The sequence below is a fragment of the Phalacrocorax aristotelis genome, chromosome 4 (assembly GCF_949628215.1).
Source record: "Phalacrocorax aristotelis chromosome 4, bGulAri2.1, whole genome shotgun sequence".
Lineage (NCBI taxonomy): Eukaryota > Metazoa > Chordata > Aves > Suliformes > Phalacrocoracidae > Phalacrocorax > Phalacrocorax aristotelis.
The window spans coordinates 16,155,994-16,174,818 of record NC_134279.1 but is presented as its reverse complement, the minus strand read 5'-3'; the positions used below and the strand labels follow the sequence as shown (position 1 = coordinate 16,174,818).

The following is an 18,825-nucleotide window of genomic DNA, read 5'->3' as shown; positions in this document are numbered from 1 at the left end:
TGCCTTTCTGTTCTGACAAAGGACATGCCACTGGGGTTTATCTTGAGTGCTGTGAATAATGCCTTTCCTGATGGAATGAAGAACTTACTTATCAAGTATGTGGACAAAGCCAAGCTGGCAGATGTTGTAAATGCTCAGTGGGAGGAATTCAAAACCCATTTTTTAAAGTAGTTTGAAGCCACAAGCTGAAATGCAACAGAACTTGAAAACAGTGAGAACTTGAAAACAGGTGCAACAGTGAAATGGCACAGACAACACTGGAGGTTACTCCAACACTGGGCCTAAATTTAAATAAAAAAAATTTGCCCAGGCAAAAGCAGAAAACACCCTAAGTTACAAGCTTTACACCATTAGCCCAGGAGCTAATGTTTTAACACTGAGCTGTAAACAAACCTGGACAATTTTCAGGATTTCATTCTTAAGCATTTGTCGCAGATTGTAGTTTCTCCTACTTAAATGAAAACAAAAACAAAACCAGAAGTGAGAAAACACCAGCCAGAATTGAGAAAAAGGAAAAAAAAACCAACTGCTGAAATAGAATGTTTCATGGCCTCCAAGGCCAGGAACTTCCTGATTTCTTGGGGTGGTGTCTGTTTCCCCCTACCTGCTCATTTTCTTCTTCATCTAATAGAATAGACAAAAATGGTTTAAAACAAACTATTACTCTTTCACAATCTGTTATTTCAAGCTTTCAGAGACAGCTTTTACTAATATGAGATACACATACTGTCTATTTTGAAGTCACTAAGTCTTGGCTAATGAAATATAACATAAACCTGCCTGATTTAGACAAGGACACTCATAAGAGCCCTATTTGTACATACTGATTGGGAATATGCTGTTAAAAATTAAAAGCCGTCTTTCACTACAAGCATTTTTAATCACCTTTAAGTAGACATGACACTGTCAACAGCAAACTATGTGTCTAATTACATTTTCCAGTGTACAGCCTGTGTTACAAGCCCTACTACAAATTATTATATCATTGTTGGAGAGTGATGGGGTGTGGTGGTTGCCTTCAGGTAAATGACAGCAAAGAAACTCAAGATTAAAAAAAAACACTATCTTGTACTCCTTTATTTTATGCACTCTAGTTTATGCTGTCTATTCTCTGTTTTGGAAAGACCTGGCAAGATAAAAAATATGTTTCAGTGTGTTTGATTACTTGCCTGAAGACAGAAAGTCAAGGCTACTTCGCTTTCAGGCATGATTTTCTGAGTTACTTTTTAATAAATATTTTGACAGCGGTCTCTATACTTACCTGCATTTGTGTTTGAACCTTGTAGTAATACTGTCAAGGTCTCCATAACCAACAAAGCCAGCTGCTTTTGGTCCTCAAATGAACTGTGTCTTGAATCCCCTAAAAAAAAATAATTTCAGAAGCAAAAGTCATAGTAAAAATCACTCTTTTCCAAGATGCTTCTTGGTACTCTCCACCAACACTTTTATTTTCTTTGATTCTCCAGAGAACATGCAGCCTAACCATATTCCAAAGCAAATTAAGATTTAGTCTACACATGAGTTCCTGGGAAAGCTTAACTGTGAATCATCGGAAAAGTTAATTTATAAAGGCAAGAATTTAAACAGAAGCTTTTGAGCACCGTAAGCTCAGTGGCTGACACTGCAGATGTACGTGTAGTTTCATATCCCCAACTTTCGTTTCTTGAAGACACAAAACCATACCATAGTTGAAGACTAACAGGACCTATTCTTGTTCAGTATTCAGAAATTCCACAAAAAAGCACAAAACTACATTCACATAATTACATCAAATGCGCTGATGATTCAACAAGTGAAACAGATGAACCAACACCTGTAAGTGGCATCTTAAACACAGAGTAACACTCCAGAAAACAACGTGGGTTTTGCATCATTCCAATAAGAAGCAAGCCACAACAGAAGGGCATGTTCACCCAGGTAGCACCCTAATCAGATGACAGCTTGGTCCATTTACACGCAAGAATGTGAGAACTGATGTGTTTTTCAATGGAGTTGCTGGCAGCAAAGCTTTCTAACTCTAATCAACTGCTACTGGTCACTAACAAAGCTTCAGACAATAAACCCAGGTGAAATGTCCCACAATTACGATTAAAAAATAAGTGTCATTGGTGCACACTAACTCAATTGTAGTTTGAATAAGGAATGGGGGGGGGAAGTATCTCTATATGTGTGTATGTACGCACATATGGCACTTAGCTCCTTAGCCTGAGAAGCATGCACTGCCATGTAGCTTATCTCTGAGATGTTCGACTCTGAAGATAAAAAAACCAAAAATTTTGAAAAGTATTTAACACTTTAGAAAAATGTAGACCAAAGTTATTAATAAGTCTGCAAACAAAACGTATTCCTATTAAGAGCTTGTATATGTGCATATACCTTTCAAAGCTGAGGCTAAACACAATGAAATGCCTGTGTACCTTTTTGTGTATTGCTCCTTCACTTTTCTTTTCATGTAAGAAATAGTAAAGCAATACATCAAAAAAAAAAAACATTGAAAAAGGAAAATATGAACTCCTGCTATTTTGCATTCATATAGCACCTTTCATTAAAGCCTCCCTCGAGCTTCTTGCAGGATGTTAAGAGATGCAATTCCAATGAGCTTTTAAGATGGCACAGCAGCCCCCAGCGTAACTCAGCCCTTGTTCAGACTCTATCATTCCTCCTCTTAAGTGCTAGCCTCCACCATTCCCAGTCAAAAAACCCCATGTATTAGTAAAATGGAAGAGCACACACTACCTTGATCATTCGATGCCTGAGTGGGATCTTTCAGAAGGGCTGCATATTTATGAAGAAGATTTACCATCACCTCCAGAAGTCCCACTTCCCTGAAGACATCTTTAAAAATGTAGTCATGACGGGTGAACTTAAGAAGTGTCTTCATGGCAATGATGCTACACTGAAAAGAAGTGCTGGATTTTAAAAGGATGCTCACACTGATCAGTTCTTTACAGGGTATGTAATTCAAGCTGAAGACAACAAATTCCAGCATCTCAAAGTATTTGGTCTGCACTTCAGGAAGTTTAGGAATTTTCTCTGCAAACTGAGACAATGTGTGCTGTGATTCCAAAATGAAGTAGTTTGCATTGTCCGCCATATAAACATTCATGATGGCATCAAGGATGATTTGTGCTAGATAGTTGGTTTTTGCTCTCAAAAATGCATTCTGGAGGACCGAAAATGCTTGAATATTCCTCACACTGTGACCTAAATCAGGAAACAAAGTGGGATGGGAGGAAAAAGGAAAGAGAAAGTTATTAATTGTCATAAACAATGAGTACAGCTATTAATAATGATCCATGCATTTTAATAAGGATGAACAACAGTATATGTCACATATAATAAAATTTTTCCATGAAAACTGACTCTCCAAAGAAGCCTCTGCACGATCACTTACATTACATATCCTACAGTCTACTGTTCATTAACACAGCATCTTCATCTTTGAGAGTGTTTACATAAACAGCTAAATGAAAGATCATTTATTTAAAATAGGTAAGCTGGCCTATTGTTAAAGCATGCAATGGGATACAGTTTTAGAGACAAAACAAAGCCTGCCTGTCATCTACCCAGGCTATAAGAAAACTCATTGCAGCAACAGTAACATGTTCTGTATTCCATAATGCAGAATGCAACTCTGTCCTCTACAAGTATCCAGCAGGCTAAGTTTAGAATAACAGCCATCTGTATCCCTTCCCTCAACAGAGCAATAAGCAATGATAAATCCTCATCAGCCATGTTTCAAAGCTAGACAACATGCATGGCCTCCAAATTATCCTCTTGCTTCCAACTCTTCGGCAATTGCCTGCGAAAAGAAGAGAGCTATGTGTAGAGAAACTCCACAGGGAAGTGTAAGGCTGGCAGTTGCCTTCCTTCCAAAGAGAAGCTCCTCTTGCTTAGATCTGGATAAACTAGCATGAATGACCATACCCATATCAGAAGGTGGCACAGGGCTGGCTTTGGGAATCAGGCCTGGGAACAAGAAAGATTTAGCAGGGTCCGGTATTATTAACAATTAGGAAATTAAAACAAAGGAAAAGAGTTGTAAGGAGTAAGGCAGCTATAATATTGGCACACAAAGACCTCACATCTTTAAAAGCTTAGTCAAATTTCTTAAGTAACTTCAGGCTGAATGAAACCTCATTCATTTAGCCAAAGACTGCATCATTTATGAGTACTCCCTGTGGCCCCCAGAATTTTCTTTGGGCAGATATTATCCTTATTCTACTAAAAAGATGCCTCAAAGCCAATTTTTTTTAGCTTCTGTAGAAACAGTACAAGTCACAGTGGACAAATCCCATGATACAGAAAACAACTAATGGTAAAAAAAACAAAAAATCAGAGTGACAACTCAAAACACTCTAAACAAAGCATTTAGGATGCTCTAACAATAAAATCTTATTTTTAAAGAAACTATAAGCAAACCACTAACCTGGTTTAAAAACCCTTTCATAAACAAAGAATCCTGATTTACTGCACATACTCTGTGGAATGCTACTGTCTTCATAAACTAAGTTGCCCAATTTAATTAATTCAATTATCTCCATGTCTAGCCTCACCACACTCCCTGCCAGTATTTCTTTAAAAAGCAACAGGAAACTTCCTTGAAAACTAACACGGAACAACTTCAGACACTGGAAGAATATTGATGTTACGTTATAAGCCACACTCATCCGTTTCTAAGAGGACATTTTTCACATGCTTTCTTTACAACGAAAAATACTGAAAATAGGATTTAGAGCTTTAAATGTGGCAGAACCATAGGTAGTGACAGATACAACTATTTATATTCTTATTTAGTATCAACAGTTATTCCAGGCAATCAAGCTGATTAATAAATTATCTTTGATTATTACAAGGACCCCTGAAGAAACTAGATCTTAACCAGTTCTTCAGAGTTCAAGAACCGAAAGGATTTAAATAAAAGCAATTAAGAAAATGGGCTCATATGGTCTTCATAAAAAGACAACTTGCCAACGTAATGAAAAGCAGGTAAAATGAACTGAGAGATGTCATGACGAGTACCAGAAATTTAAATAAAAGAGTTCCTTTGGAAATTGCAATACACCATGGTTCTCTCATGCTATTGTATCAGAAAAGCTGATTACCTTAAGCAAAAATTAGTACATTATTATGAAAACATGGAGAATTTAAGCTCTGAGTGTGACAATCACCTTCTTTCTCTATTTAGTGCAAAGGGAAAACAAGTACCATGAACAATGAACTCTCTCAATATAAAAGAAAGGAAGTAATTGTCCAAGGAACCTAGATATAAGAGAAACAGCGAAAGTAAATCCATTAGCCTATAAATCTACAAATGTAACCCTATCACAGAACAACTTCTTGTAACCCTGGCATTAAATCCCACAAAAAGTCCAAGTAACAAACTAGCTCCATGGTCACTGTTAAATTCCCAACTCTTAGATACACACAAGACCCACCTGAAATTTATGTTTGTACACAGGACATGAAAAATAAGGTTATTTTTAGAAAACCCTTCCCCCCCTCAGACTTCTTCAACCTTATCTCCACATCATAATTGACTGTGGTTGCAAGCACACCACAGATTTCACCACTCTGGGAACACTGGTGACAAAACAACAGATTTCAGCTTGCAAGTTACACTTGCCTAAGCTGACAAAAGCTAACAGAAAGCAAATTGGGGCGGGGGGGCAATCACCAAACCATCACATCAGCCTTTCACATCAGTTTAGTAAGAGCAGCTTAAAACACGAGAAATCAAATCAGTGCATCTCTCCATTACAATAATCTCTTAAAATGTCCACACAGAAACTGTCAGCTTTGCAGTGAGAGATGTTTGACTCAGCCTTAAGTGCTCAAAGACAAAAGCCCTACACTTTCTTCTTTGGGTACCAATCCCAAAATACAACCTTTGAGACCAACAGAACTAAGTATTTGACATGCAATCTTAGTAAAAAAAACTAGACTCAATTGCATATCATTTGTGTAGTACACAGCTTCTATTTGTTGTTTACATTAAAAAAAAAAAAACAAAGAGGGAGAAAGGAAGCAGACTCACCTTTGCCTGCAGGCTGTGGGACCACAAATCCAGGTAGGAGGAAAGGTACTCCAGTGGTAACACCCGCTGGCTTTAATTCATTGACACCATATGTTGTTAAGGAAGTTATCAAATTAACTAAGTCCTTCAAAGCATCTTTAGATTCAGCCTCTTTTGCCTGTTCTAATCTAAAGAAAGTACAATAGATCGAGTTAGAAGCACTAGTTATTTCAACGGAAATCATTTTAATACCTCTTCCATTTTTCTCTATTAATTTAGAGACCACACTTTTACTGCCCTGTTCCTGCAGTATTTTAAATGTTCTCTGTTCATATTTCATACCATTATGTCAGTCAAACTTTACTGGATTTATGAGAGTATACATTTATTTGCCATAGAAATTCACCTCATAAATCTTTTCTTGAGCTCAAAAGCCTGCTAAAAAGCAGAACAAACATGAAAATTACCTTTTAAATCCTCTCACAAACATGAAGCTACTGGACAGGAAAATACCTCAATAGTCTGTCATTAAATAAATCCATAAGTAACTTGCTAGATTATATCTGCCACTTTGAGAGTTAATATTTTATGCTAATGAAACAGCATCTTAGTAGAAGCCTAACACTTCGAAGCACAAAATGAAGCACCTTCATTAGAACTACGGACCCTTCCCTTCGAATGCAAGAGCATGGAAATGCTAACATCCCATTCCAATCGCTGTTTCCCACCAGGAACACGCCGTCAGACCAAACCCTAAAACTGACTCTGAACCCTAAAACAATTCTCATTTTCCTTCCACTTCACCGAAAATTAAACCACGTCTAATTACTAACTATACAGTCTCTGTAGATTTCGGGAGAAAGCTGGGTACCACAATATCTTATTTGCTCATGCAATGCAAGCTATATTTTTCTTCTTGCTGACAAGTGACCATGGGAGCCGTTACAAGCAGTTCGTTCTGCATCCTTCACCTTCTTCTCAGTCAGACATGTGGCTGAACCTCCTTTAAACAGCCATTACAGAAAGCATTTAGCTCACCTATTCCATTCTACTAATCCTCCACACGCCCTGCCTTTTCACATCATCGAGGTGAAATTACATACTCGCTCCTTTGGTCCTCAGAGATCTCCTGCAACTTTTTATTAAGTCACCTTCTTCACACATTCTTCTGCATCGCCAGCTCCAAAGCCTTTCTTCTTTGAAGCTTGAAGCCCAGTGTCCAGATTTCATACCTCCACATAACAGTCATCTTCACAATAGTGCCACAGAGCTGAACAAGTCTCTGTCAGTAGGTTTGAACCAAAACGTGTCCAGGGAGAGTACATTACTGCTGTTCATCACTGACCGATACACAGGCTTCTCCAAGATGATTTTTTTTTTTTTTTTTTAAACAAACTATGTTTTGATTTGAAGATCAAATAAACTGGAACTTAGAAGAAACAGCAAGAGGTATGGCCATCAAAACAGCAGTGATGTTTTGAACCATCTTCCATCTCCTCTACAACACACAAATTGCTAACAGATACACCACATGCTGGTGTGCACTGTTCACCTTACTAAGACTCTTGCAGAAATGCCTGGCATAAGTTTCCTACAGCCACCCTGGGAAGAATTGAGGATAACGCATTCCAACCCTTTTAACCTTTACTGATGCCACGTGAAGAACCCAGGTGCTCTCATTCTTCGATCAGACATGCAAACCTCTAGTCTTTCTATAGCTCTGTCTGGGATTCCCCATTTTTTGATTTAAAGGATGAGCAAGCTCAGGAGAGAGTTTGTTTGAAATACTTGATCTGCAGAGGATCACTTTTGTACCTGAAAATGAAATTGCTAATGAGAGTGTGTTCCCCTCAAATTCCACCTGAACTTTGGCTGTCAGTTTCTGGAAACAGGCAAGTTCCAATTACATTGTTATATTTACTAAGGCGTCTGTTCAAAGCATACTCAAAAATACCTTTTCTACTACAAGAACAATAACAATTCCTTAACAGGTTTGAGCTTTTGTGGCACTGAAGATAATTTACAAATAATCTTAACTGTGATTAAGAATTTCAAATGCCACATCTAGGTCTGGTATCCATTTAAAACAAACAAACAACCCAGAAACATACTATGTAGTACAAAATTTAGTTCAATATTTAGGTGCCTAAGCCTAGCATCCTAGCACCCAAAATTAATGGCTGGAAAGAGGGAGATGATGACATTAACACTTCTCATTCGTGGCCATTACAGTACTGTTTCTAAGCATCTTTGATTCGAGTTTACTTCCTAAGGTGTGCACCCATAATTTCCCAGTTTCTGTCGTGGATTTGTAGAACACACATATATTTCAACAGCTAAGCATGCTTCTTCAGAACTTCATATCTAAACAAAGCAACACAGACTGGCCACAGATTTTACACAAATAATGCAGCAGACACTAATTTGCTGACTGAGAAAGAAAAGAATGATGTTTATTTCCCGGAAAGAAATAAAATCATGGATGGATCATACATCCAAGGTTTGTTTAGGCAGGCATTTTCATTACCCTATTTTGTGATGCATTAGCAGGCTAGCAGTACCTTTAATAAAAACCACAAATTTTAAAAAATACATATATACACTGATTCCCTAGTAATGTGAAAGTTCTCTGGTATTAGAGCTTATGTACAAAAAATGTCTCTTCAATACCAAGTAGCACGTCTTCAGTACTAAGCAGCAAGCACCACATTTACATACGTGATTTTTCATTACAATAGTATGTTAGAACAAAACAAAACCCCAACCAAGCCCAAAAATCACTAGTTGCAGTCAAAATTTTTTCTGAATTCTTTCTACGTTTTTAGTACCAGGTGTTTTTAAGTATCTGCTTTCTCAGCACATACAGAAACATTTAGTAATAAACCAGTACCAATGAATAAAAAGTGAAACAGTGGCGTTTCATAAATGGAGAAAAGCACAAAATTTCATGTTTTGATCCTAGTATCTTCATTTCATAATAACCTATATTCACTTGTCTGTTCAGAGCTATTCATCTACTCTTTATTAAGAAACCTTCTCAGAAAAAACTCACAGTGATCTGTCTGTATTCCTTCAAGCACTTTCGCATACCTGAGGAGGAGGTCACAGAGGAAGTTGTATCCTTGCCATATCCTAAAATCATCCAGCAATGTTTGGGATACATCACTGGAGTCTTTGAGAAAACAAGAAAGTCCAGCAAACATCTCAACTATTTCTAAGGGAGAAAGGTCGTCAGACTGCTGCATGTTCTGAACACATGTGGACAAACATTCCTTTTCTGAAAAGAACCACAATTAAGAAATTTACGATTTTACTGACATTAATCACAGCAAGAAGCATAACTAGTACAAGAATCACGGCAATAAGGTAACTTCTATTTAACTATCTCTTATCATATAACATTTACTATCACAGAGCACTTTTAGACACGTAGGATTCTCAAATGGCTTTGGATCTGAACCCTAACCTCTTTTTGCCAACCCCTTCCTCCCTTTTATAATCTTTGCTCTTTGCAAGGAGGACACTGTGTAGACAAATACTGGTTTTTACCTTAAAATTTTGACTGGATAACTCAGCAGAATAAAAAGATAAATATGGCAACTGTAAATACTTCTAAAACATCTTTTTTTCTTTTAAGACACGAAGTTATACAAAGCACTGACTTAACCTGTTACTGATGTTATGCGTAGGGTTTTACCTAAACCTTTACACCATGTCTTCTTATTGCTACTCTGGTTAGCATTTCTTTGGCTGGTATATTTGCTTGCCCAATAAATCCTGATCAAAGAGAGACAGGTTACTCATTCTGCATACCTCTCACATTCCATCAGTTCATTGGTCAGTTGCAAAAGCTTTCCCAATTCTATAGTCAGATTTTAGGTTGCACTCCTGTTTTAAAGATGCTCCCTTCAATTATCTGCTATTTTAATTTCGCAGCACGTGCAAGACAAGTGCAAATCTTTCTAGCTAGACTGGTAACAAAATTTCCCAGAGATCAAATCAAAGCATGACACAGTGAAAGGATGCTCCTTTGCATATGATGATACATCCTAACTTTTTTCCTGAATGTGAGAGAAGCCTCTTCACAGATGTCGTTATCTCTTAAGTCAGGTTTATTTTTTTATAAAAAGTGAGAGGGAATGCCAACCGGTTTTCTTGTCAAGATTTTATTTTACTTTTTAAAGAACCTAGAATGTCTTTTAATACGCCAGCCTCACTCCTCTATGGATCAAGCCAATAGAGAAGCAACAATGGTAGTAGCTGCAATACGGCAAACGACAAAGGCAAAACTCAGTTATTTTCTTCGTTGCACTTTGCAAGTTTTCACATATATGCATAAACCTTCTACATGCATCAAAATCCCTCCAGAAGGCTGTTACAGATGCAGGCAAAATACCTATCACCTTTTAAGTCCTATGTGAAAATACTTAACTGATACCTATTCTGTGGTTCCAAGTGATACTGTACATTCACATCTTTCTGACTGGAATTGGAAACATGCTGCCAACACAAGAAAAAAAAAACCACAGACTAAAATTTTCTGTGAAATATGTGGGATCAGGGTGACATATTTCATAAACTGCCAAAATGGTTGTGTGGAGCCTTGTAACTACTTGCTTTCCAGGGTGTGAGGAAACTGTGGGTTTCTTTTTTACCAGTAGGTATACAGTACTAAGATGTATGATAAGGATTTTGGTTCGCTTTAACAGTCATTCCAGTTTAAAAACTACAAATGCTTCTATGTGGTCCCACAGTCTAAAAGCCCTAAATGTAATATTAGAAACATTCTACCAAATTTCCTACCTCAAATCCTCCACACCTAAACACTCATGCAGTTTTAAATTAATGCAACCTGAGTATTTCATATGCAAAGCTGCTCCCAGGCAGCTAATATCCTGTCCAACACTGGTTTTCATCCCACTTTGCTCTCACAAATTCTTTGCCACCAACCAGCTTGGCAGCTGCCTTTGCTAAGCAGACCGTGACCGGTCCCTTGTAAAGATACATGATGAATAAACTACTACTTAAATTAGCCACCAAAATCTGCAGCCAGCTACAGAAATACCCCTGTAAACAACAGTTACCATGCCTGAAACAGTCAGGATGCTATCTGTGTCAAAAAAGGACAGGAAATAAAGCAGAACGAGTCTGGCTGCTTCATTTGTTTGGTGGCTCACAGGCTGCATTAAGCCCATGAAATGACTTTATTTTGGCCTTCAAGATGCACAAAATCTGCAATCTGTAAGCTGTATAGCAAGGTGAGGAGAAGGAGGGCCTGGCAGAAGAAACACAGGCCGGCTGAACAGTCAGCAATCTAGTCAGCCAGCCAACAGGGAAAACACAGGGGCTGCAAACCCATCGAGCCACCAGGCTCTTTCCAGCTGTGTCCCAAAAGCTCCACACCAGGTTGTGACACAGGCTCTAGGATAGGCTACTGTAAACTTTCTAGGAGCACTGGTACTAAGAGACCACCTACTTCGGGCAGAGGCTTGCGTCTCACCCAAGTGAAGGCAAGCCCCCCAGGCCAGGCCCTACAATGTCCTTGGGTTGGGGACCCCACAGGGAAGCTGGGCTGGACCACAGAGGAGGACGTCAGCTGGCTGTAACAACGTGCCATCAATAAGTATTCAGAGGTTCACACTCAAGCGTTTCTGTGCCCAAATGCCATGCTCCCTCAAGGACTTCCTAGTGTCTGTATTACCCAGCTTTTGCTGTTACCAGGGTATGCCAGCCCCCAGTGCCCTGGACATTGCTAATCGGTGGTGATTATAACAGTCTGTCCCAGCCTCTTCCTGCAAAAGCAAGATGTCTGGGACAAAGAACCTTCTCCTAGTATACCCAGCTTAGCTCTCCCTGGTTTGCCTAATGCACCGGTATTTACTACATGGGCTTCTAATAGCTCAAACTGCGTCAGCAGAACACATGGAGCTGGTTCCCCTACCTACAGCTTCCTCAGATGTCTCTACACTTTTATTGCCAACTAGAGTGGTACCCAAACAAGCAGCTGTAAACAGGACACTGCTAGCTTGCTTCACGCCTCTGCAAGGAGCTGCTGCTGCTAACTCAAACACAGGACAGAAATCAACTAACTCCCATTAAGAATTGATGCTCGCAGCAGAAGTGACAAACCTATGCATCTTCCCAGCGACTACTTCCCAATACAAGCAGTTACTGAAGTTGCTGACAGCCTTTCCTTTTGGTGCGCATAAATTCAGCACCAAAACAAGAGGAAATTCTGTCTTCCAATGTTAACCTGAAATATGGATGAGGCAGACTCAGCTACAAACACCTCTCTCACTACACAAGTGCTGTGAAATTTTAAAATAAAAGCCTGTAAGCTTTCCTTGATCTATTATTTTCGTGCCTACTTCCTAACTAAGAAAACGAAGAGATAACAGAAAAAAATCCAATAAATATATTGGATAAAGACACATACCATGAATGTATTTCACTACATTGACACTAAGGCCATGACGCGATATGGTCATTAGTACTTCCCCAGCACTCTTCCTCCAAGGCAGATTATAGGGAGGGCACCATGAGGTTATTGCACTGAACAGGAGCTGGAGATCATCCTTTTGAGCCAGTTCTTCCGCCGGGGACACAAAACTGCACAATTTTACTAGGATCTAAAACAGTAAGTCATTAAACATCTAGCATTAATATCCTGATCGTTGCTATTTTTGTCTAGACTTAGTAAAAGGCAAAACATTCTTCCATTTAGCGCGCACGATAAAAAAGGCAACATGCTGTTTTCCCTTTGCATGTTGTTTCTGTACTTTGAACTGAAGACAAGATTATTCATCACACGGTTATTTCAAGTCCCAGTTCAGTTTAAAATGACTAGCAAAAGATTAGCAACAGAGTTTAAATCTCTTAGGCTGATACAGCATATTTGTATGGATACCAGGTTACTCCATTCTTGGAGAATCTGCCCGCTACCTAATTCACAGGTCTAAATGCTGCAGTGGGGCAGAGGCTCTGTGAAGCAAACTGTTGTATCCCTTCCTAATGCAGGAAGAAGGCTATCAATGTGTTGTCAGCAGAGCAGCATCCATACCATCTTGGCCAAATGAAAACAGCCAAAATAGTACGGCTGGAAAGGATACAGCAACACTGCAGACCTATCTGAATGACTGACCCATGGATCTGAATTTCCAGGTTACCTTAAACAAGGCAAAATGCAGCCACGCAACCGAAGTTATTACGTTGCGCTCCCTTCTCTGCATGCTTTGAGGACACCTGATGTCCATTTTGTGTCTAGTACAGGAAAAGCTGAGGTTCCCTCTCAGAAAGCTGTAGGAAGACTTTGCAAGGCTGCCTGCATCCAGAGGAGGTTTGGAAGCTATCTGAACCTCACCCATTCCAGCCAGCTCATCTGAGAGCACCACTACAGCTCTTGAAGGCAGACAGAAAAGAGCTGAATTGTAGTGTATTGGGGGGGAACTCTGTGTGGTAGCACTGATCATTTATTAACTCTGCTGACTGAAACACAGCAAAGCATTTTCTGAAAGACAGCTCAGCACACCACAACTTCTGCTTTGGAAGACAGCCTGTAGAACTACGAAAAAAAAATAGGGAAATGGATAAGCTCTCGTATAGTGACAGTTACTGGGCAGACATTGTGGCAAGTAATTGTGGGAATAAGGCTCTCATCTTTATTTTTGTAGTGCAGGCACCAAAATACCTCTCAAATGTTATACTTATAAATCTTAACACTGCTTTAAAATCCCTGAAGGACGTGATTGCTGATAGATAGCATGTGTGGCTACAATGACCCTACATGGAGACGCGACCAATTTGCACATGGAAACTGGTAGTAGATCATCAACCCCTTTCTAACATTAACTGTCAGCTCACTCTAAAAGTTTTATCAGGAAAGCGCATGGGAATTTCTTTGCAAGACCTCCAGTGAAAACTTCAGAAAGCAGGGGCAGGTCACAGAGTCCCTCGTCTCCCTGGGAATTCTGTGGGATAATTGTAACATTAACTGCAAGCTCAGATGGTTCATTCCTATATTTAAATGATTTGTTTTCATATTCATGGTTTATTTCCATAATTATAGGGAAAATAGCATATGTTATATTCATGTATTATTACCAATACTAATGGTCTATTTAAATCAGTGACAGCTAAAGATACCAAAGACTCCAACCAGTTAGATTGAAACAAAATAATAGTCAACATGTTTCTCCTTTCAAGCAGCTACACAGAAGAGTTGCATGCATTTTTGTGGAGGAGATATTCACCGAGGACAAAAACCACAGGGGGATTAGAAATTTAACCTCAACTGTGCTTGCAGGAAAATCCACCTTACTCTGAGCCATCAGAATCAAGGAAGAGCAAAACCTGGTTCTAGTGAAAAGTTTCTGGACTTTCCTCACATGAAGCATTTCCATTCTTCCTGCAAATTCCATGACCTATTTTACCTTCCTTACCTGTACGAAGACTTTCTGTAGTAGCGCTCGGCGCTCTGCGAGAGGTAGTTCATTCTGTGCTCCTCCAACTACCTCAGGCACATGTGGAAGGTCAAAAAACAGATATAGACATTTAACAAGTGTGGAAGGCACTGACATTGTAGTCATGCAGTCCACAGTTTTCTGGGGAAAAAGAAAACAGAGCAAAAAAACAGTTACTATATTCAAAAAGTCACACTCCTGTAATGCAGATGACTCAAATACTGGTTTTTCTTTCTCGCACCTTTAGTGAGGTGTCCACTCAGCAGTACAGATTTACAATCTATTCTTGAATACCTACCTAAACAGTAACCTTAAAAATGGGATCATAATTTATTTACCAGACAATAGCATCTAACATCCACAGTTCAGAGCAGGATGTTCAGAGCAGACACCACACAGGACAGAAATAAAAACTGACAGTCTCTGCCAACAGAAGTTTACAAGTTAACTACAAGACCTTCAGCCAAGCCCTCATTAGCTATCTATTCTTCGTAGCAGTAGAAATGGGAGTGGGAGGAGCACTATTCAATTTATGCATGCACTTGGCAAGAAGTATAAGCAGGCATAAGGAGCAAGGTAGTAGAAAACATGAAAGCATCAGTGGGAAGAAAAGACAAATTGGGGTGGAGGCTGGTGACACACTAAACACAGATAAGATGATGTGCTGAATTATAAAGGCAGACTAGAGCAGTAAGAACACACCACACAGCTGTCCAGTACATTGCCAGAGACTGGTTCTCTGATGGAGGGCAGCAGCAAAAGCAGATGCAGTAAAGATTCCCGATATCACCTGCTCATCCCTGCTGCTGGCTTTGCTTTTCACAACTGCGGCTTGAACAGGGAGCCCAAGTTCAAAGCCCAAGTGATTTAGGTGCTGTATGTGACATGCATCTCATGAGGGGGCACTAAGCAGCAGCATGCAAGAGAAGCATTTCGGGAACAATAAAAGTTGTATGCATAATTCAAATGAACATTACAAACTAAAGTTCCAAAACGATTATTTTCTTTAGTCAACTGAAACCACAAGGAGCTAAAACAGAACTTCTGTGGCAGTATAACAGAAAAAGGATCTTAACACAGAAAGCAGAATATAGTTACAACATCTTTTAGCGCATGTTCATGCGGCTCATTATTTTATTGCTTTTGCCTCTCCCACCCCACAATTTATTTTTAGCCTTGCTGTTTATGACTAACCTGTCCTGATGAAGCTAGTAAATTGATAGTGGTGAGCAGCATCCAACCTCTACTTGCTTCTTCACTTTGATTGATCTCCAGAAACTGGACTATGGCACGACTTGCAGCCTCTGTGGGGGAGCAGTTAAAAAATGCAATAATAATTCAATCTGATAGTCTGCAGAAGGGAACACGTCCTCTCAACAGTCCCGAGCGTTGAGCATGAATTCACCTCCACAGCACTACTTGAAAAAAGGACTAGGCTAAGGCCTACACTCTCCAGACACACATTCCAATCTTCCACACGCACTTGACTTTGACACTAGCAAGGCTGCAAAAAGCATGTTTTCAGATCATGCATCATCCTTTAAACCAACAGACAGATTTCAGTAACATGCAGCAACTTTTGATTGAGTATTTTGGCTTTATCAAATACAACATACTCTTTTCCAGAGACATGAAATCACCATCACTTAGTGGTCTCAGTAGGAAAAGCTGATATTCAATTTCAGGTGGGGGGAAGCACTGCACCAAAACACAGTACAGAGGATAATGGGAAGAAATTGGAAGGAAGGAGAGGTGCAGAAAGACAAACCAGGAACAAAAAGTAAAATTAGGACTAAGATCAGCAATTACCATACCCCCGTCCTACATTTTTTTGAAAAATAAAATGCTAACAATTTCTGGGTAATTCTTATGATCCAGGCACCGCTTCTGGAATCAGATGCTATTCCGTATCAGTCAGAGCCAAAGATAAATATTCAGCCTAGTAAACAAGTTATCAGCCTCAAGAAATAAATCAACAGAAAATGTAATCCTATTTCGCTGCTGTCTGAATACACATGTTAAGAAATCTATAATGCCAGTCATGATGACTGTCCATTACCCTTAAGAGAAATCGAAACCCATTTTTCATAATTAACTGCATATCAATCATCTTCAGTGCTTTTAGTGTCAACTAGGAGAGAAAAGGAAGGTGTGTAATATTGCTTAAAAGAGGAATTACAAAGGAATTACTAACAGAGGAATAAATCAGCAACTGAAAAAGTATCCAATTTTAATCTTGGTTTATTTGCTTCATTTGCTGTCAAGATTCCCCAGCACATACCTGTGAAGGATTTTGTTCTGAAGTAAACACTTTTTTTTACAGCGAAATACTCAAACTTATAGCATTGACTACACTGAAAGATAATTTTCTGTAGCACTGGACCGTAAACGGAGCTGGACTAGTAAACCTATGAAGTAGATGGATCCTAGAAGATGTCTATAGTTGCTTGCTTTACATTCCTAACACTAACTTTTCCCAAGAGAGACTACCACCATACAAAGCCAAAGCCATCAGCCACCATGTGTACTGGTCAATCAATGTAACAAAAACCAAAATGTAAAGAAATGTTTTTTATCAACAGGAGGACAGCTGGTAGGTAGATGAAGAGAAGGGATTACCCCCCTCGTCACAACACTCATTAGATCACATGTGGAATGCTGCATTCAGTTTTGGTCCCAACTCAATACAGGAAAGGCAATGATCAACAGGAGCTCAGCTGAGGGCCACCGAGATGTCTGGGAGCTCTGTGAGGAAAGGCTGAGGAACCAGCCCCAGGGGCACCGAACAGCAGCCTCAGTGCCCATGGCTGGGGGGGGGGGGGGGGGGGAGGAGCTGTTGAGAATTCAGAGCTGGGCTCTTTACAGCACTACATGGCTGGAGGGCAAGAGACAAGAGACTTAAATCAACAGAAGTTCAGACTGCACAAAAGGAGAAACTCCCCCCTACTCCAAGGAAAGAGATGCACTGAAACAGGGCCCAGAGAGGCTGTGCTGTCTCCAGCCTTGGAGATCTTCAAGACATGACAGGATCGAGCCCTGCACAACCTGGTCCCTTCTCACAGACAGTTTGGCTGTGAGCAGGTGGTCAGACAAGAGACCTCTCTTATTATATGATTCTCTCTCACACAGGAAAAAGTCTATTTGATGTCTCACTCAGGGGCATTTCACTTCACACATGCTGGTGTCTGTTTCATTCCCTTCAAGTGCAAAGAGGATGTATTTTTCCCTAAAGCCCAGAAACCCTTTTATAATTACAATCCTAGAAGAAAAGATAAACAAAAGGAGATGGATTTAAAGTAAAAGTCCAGATTTGGTTCATTTGTGCAATGGCTATTTTCCCATGTTTTTCTTTTGCAACCTTATTCCCATAACACGTTGTTGTACAAACCATTGGCTTTTCCAATTCTGATGCTGTGCTGAAGTAAGGAGATGCACCTACCAACCCCCTGCTCATTGAGATAAAACAAAGCTTGAAATACCAAGATGAAAGGAAAGTAAGGCAATTCTTAAAACTCACACAAAAGTGGACTTGCAGCAACTTCCCAGCATGCTGACACTTTATTTTCCAAAAGCATTGGTGCAAAACATTGGCCAGAGGGTTGGATGTATGAGCAGACCAACCCAACTTAGAAAGCGCACCAGCCATGCCACAGCCATAATTCCTATACTAGAGGCATACACAAAACGCCAGAATTCCTGGCAAAAGCGACTTTCCTAAATTCTGAGTGTCGAGAGTGTCTAAAGCACGTGCTGCTTCTGTGATGACGCTGCCCCACCAGCTCAGTGTTAGGTGCGATTTAGTAGGCCCATCCTCTTTCTACCTGACCACAGGCAAAGGTGGGCAATCAGTCTCTGACTGTAAGTAGGTACAACTGGCACCAAACAGGGTGTGCAGAGTCTCCTTTGGGCATAGTCTCCAAAAGCCACCTGTGGAATAGGGGCTCTTTTATTCACCTTTGAAAGTGAGACTCAGGGGTTAAGTATACACTCCTGAAAAAGTTGTTATGCTCCTGGCAACCTAAATGGCATAGCAGTTGAACACTATAAATAGCGGTTTCAAAACTGTCAGTCGTAATTAAGCACTACCTAAAACACAGACAGCATTTTAAGTGCAAGAAGTTCTCATCATCTGCTCCGAGCAAATTTGATAGCACTATCATTTAAGATTAATTTCTATCATCAGCACTAGTCTTAATTTATTTCTTGTACCTTTTCCCTGGTTTTGAAGTGCTCAAGTCATCTTTTTGATATAAAATCCTCTATGTGTCCCACCCAGATGCCCTTAGCCCTTCAACTTCTGCAGAATAAACCTACAATTGGGGTATTCTAGCTAGTAAAAACAGCAAAGAT

General features: G+C 39.7%; 1 protein-coding gene across 5 annotated transcripts in view; it reads right to left on the bottom strand.

Moving 5' to 3' along the window:
* Positions 1 to 18,825, bottom strand: part of WDFY3 (WD repeat and FYVE domain containing 3) — a 179,852-nt gene that overhangs the window by 93,416 nt on the left and 67,611 nt on the right. For all 5 annotated transcript variants that reach the window (XM_075090410.1, XM_075090406.1, XM_075090408.1 and 2 more), the window contains 7 exons: positions 15,670 to 15,779; positions 14,455 to 14,616; positions 12,453 to 12,645; positions 9,107 to 9,293; positions 6,038 to 6,204; positions 2,737 to 3,204; positions 1,262 to 1,360 (listed from right to left, as the gene is read on the bottom strand). In XM_075090410.1, the coding sequence (XP_074946511.1) occupies positions 1,262 to 1,360; positions 2,737 to 3,204; positions 6,038 to 6,204; positions 9,107 to 9,293; positions 12,453 to 12,645; positions 14,455 to 14,616; positions 15,670 to 15,779 (1,386 nt within the window). The remainder of the gene's footprint in view (positions 1 to 1,261; positions 1,361 to 2,736; positions 3,205 to 6,037; positions 6,205 to 9,106; positions 9,294 to 12,452; positions 12,646 to 14,454; positions 14,617 to 15,669; positions 15,780 to 18,825) is intronic.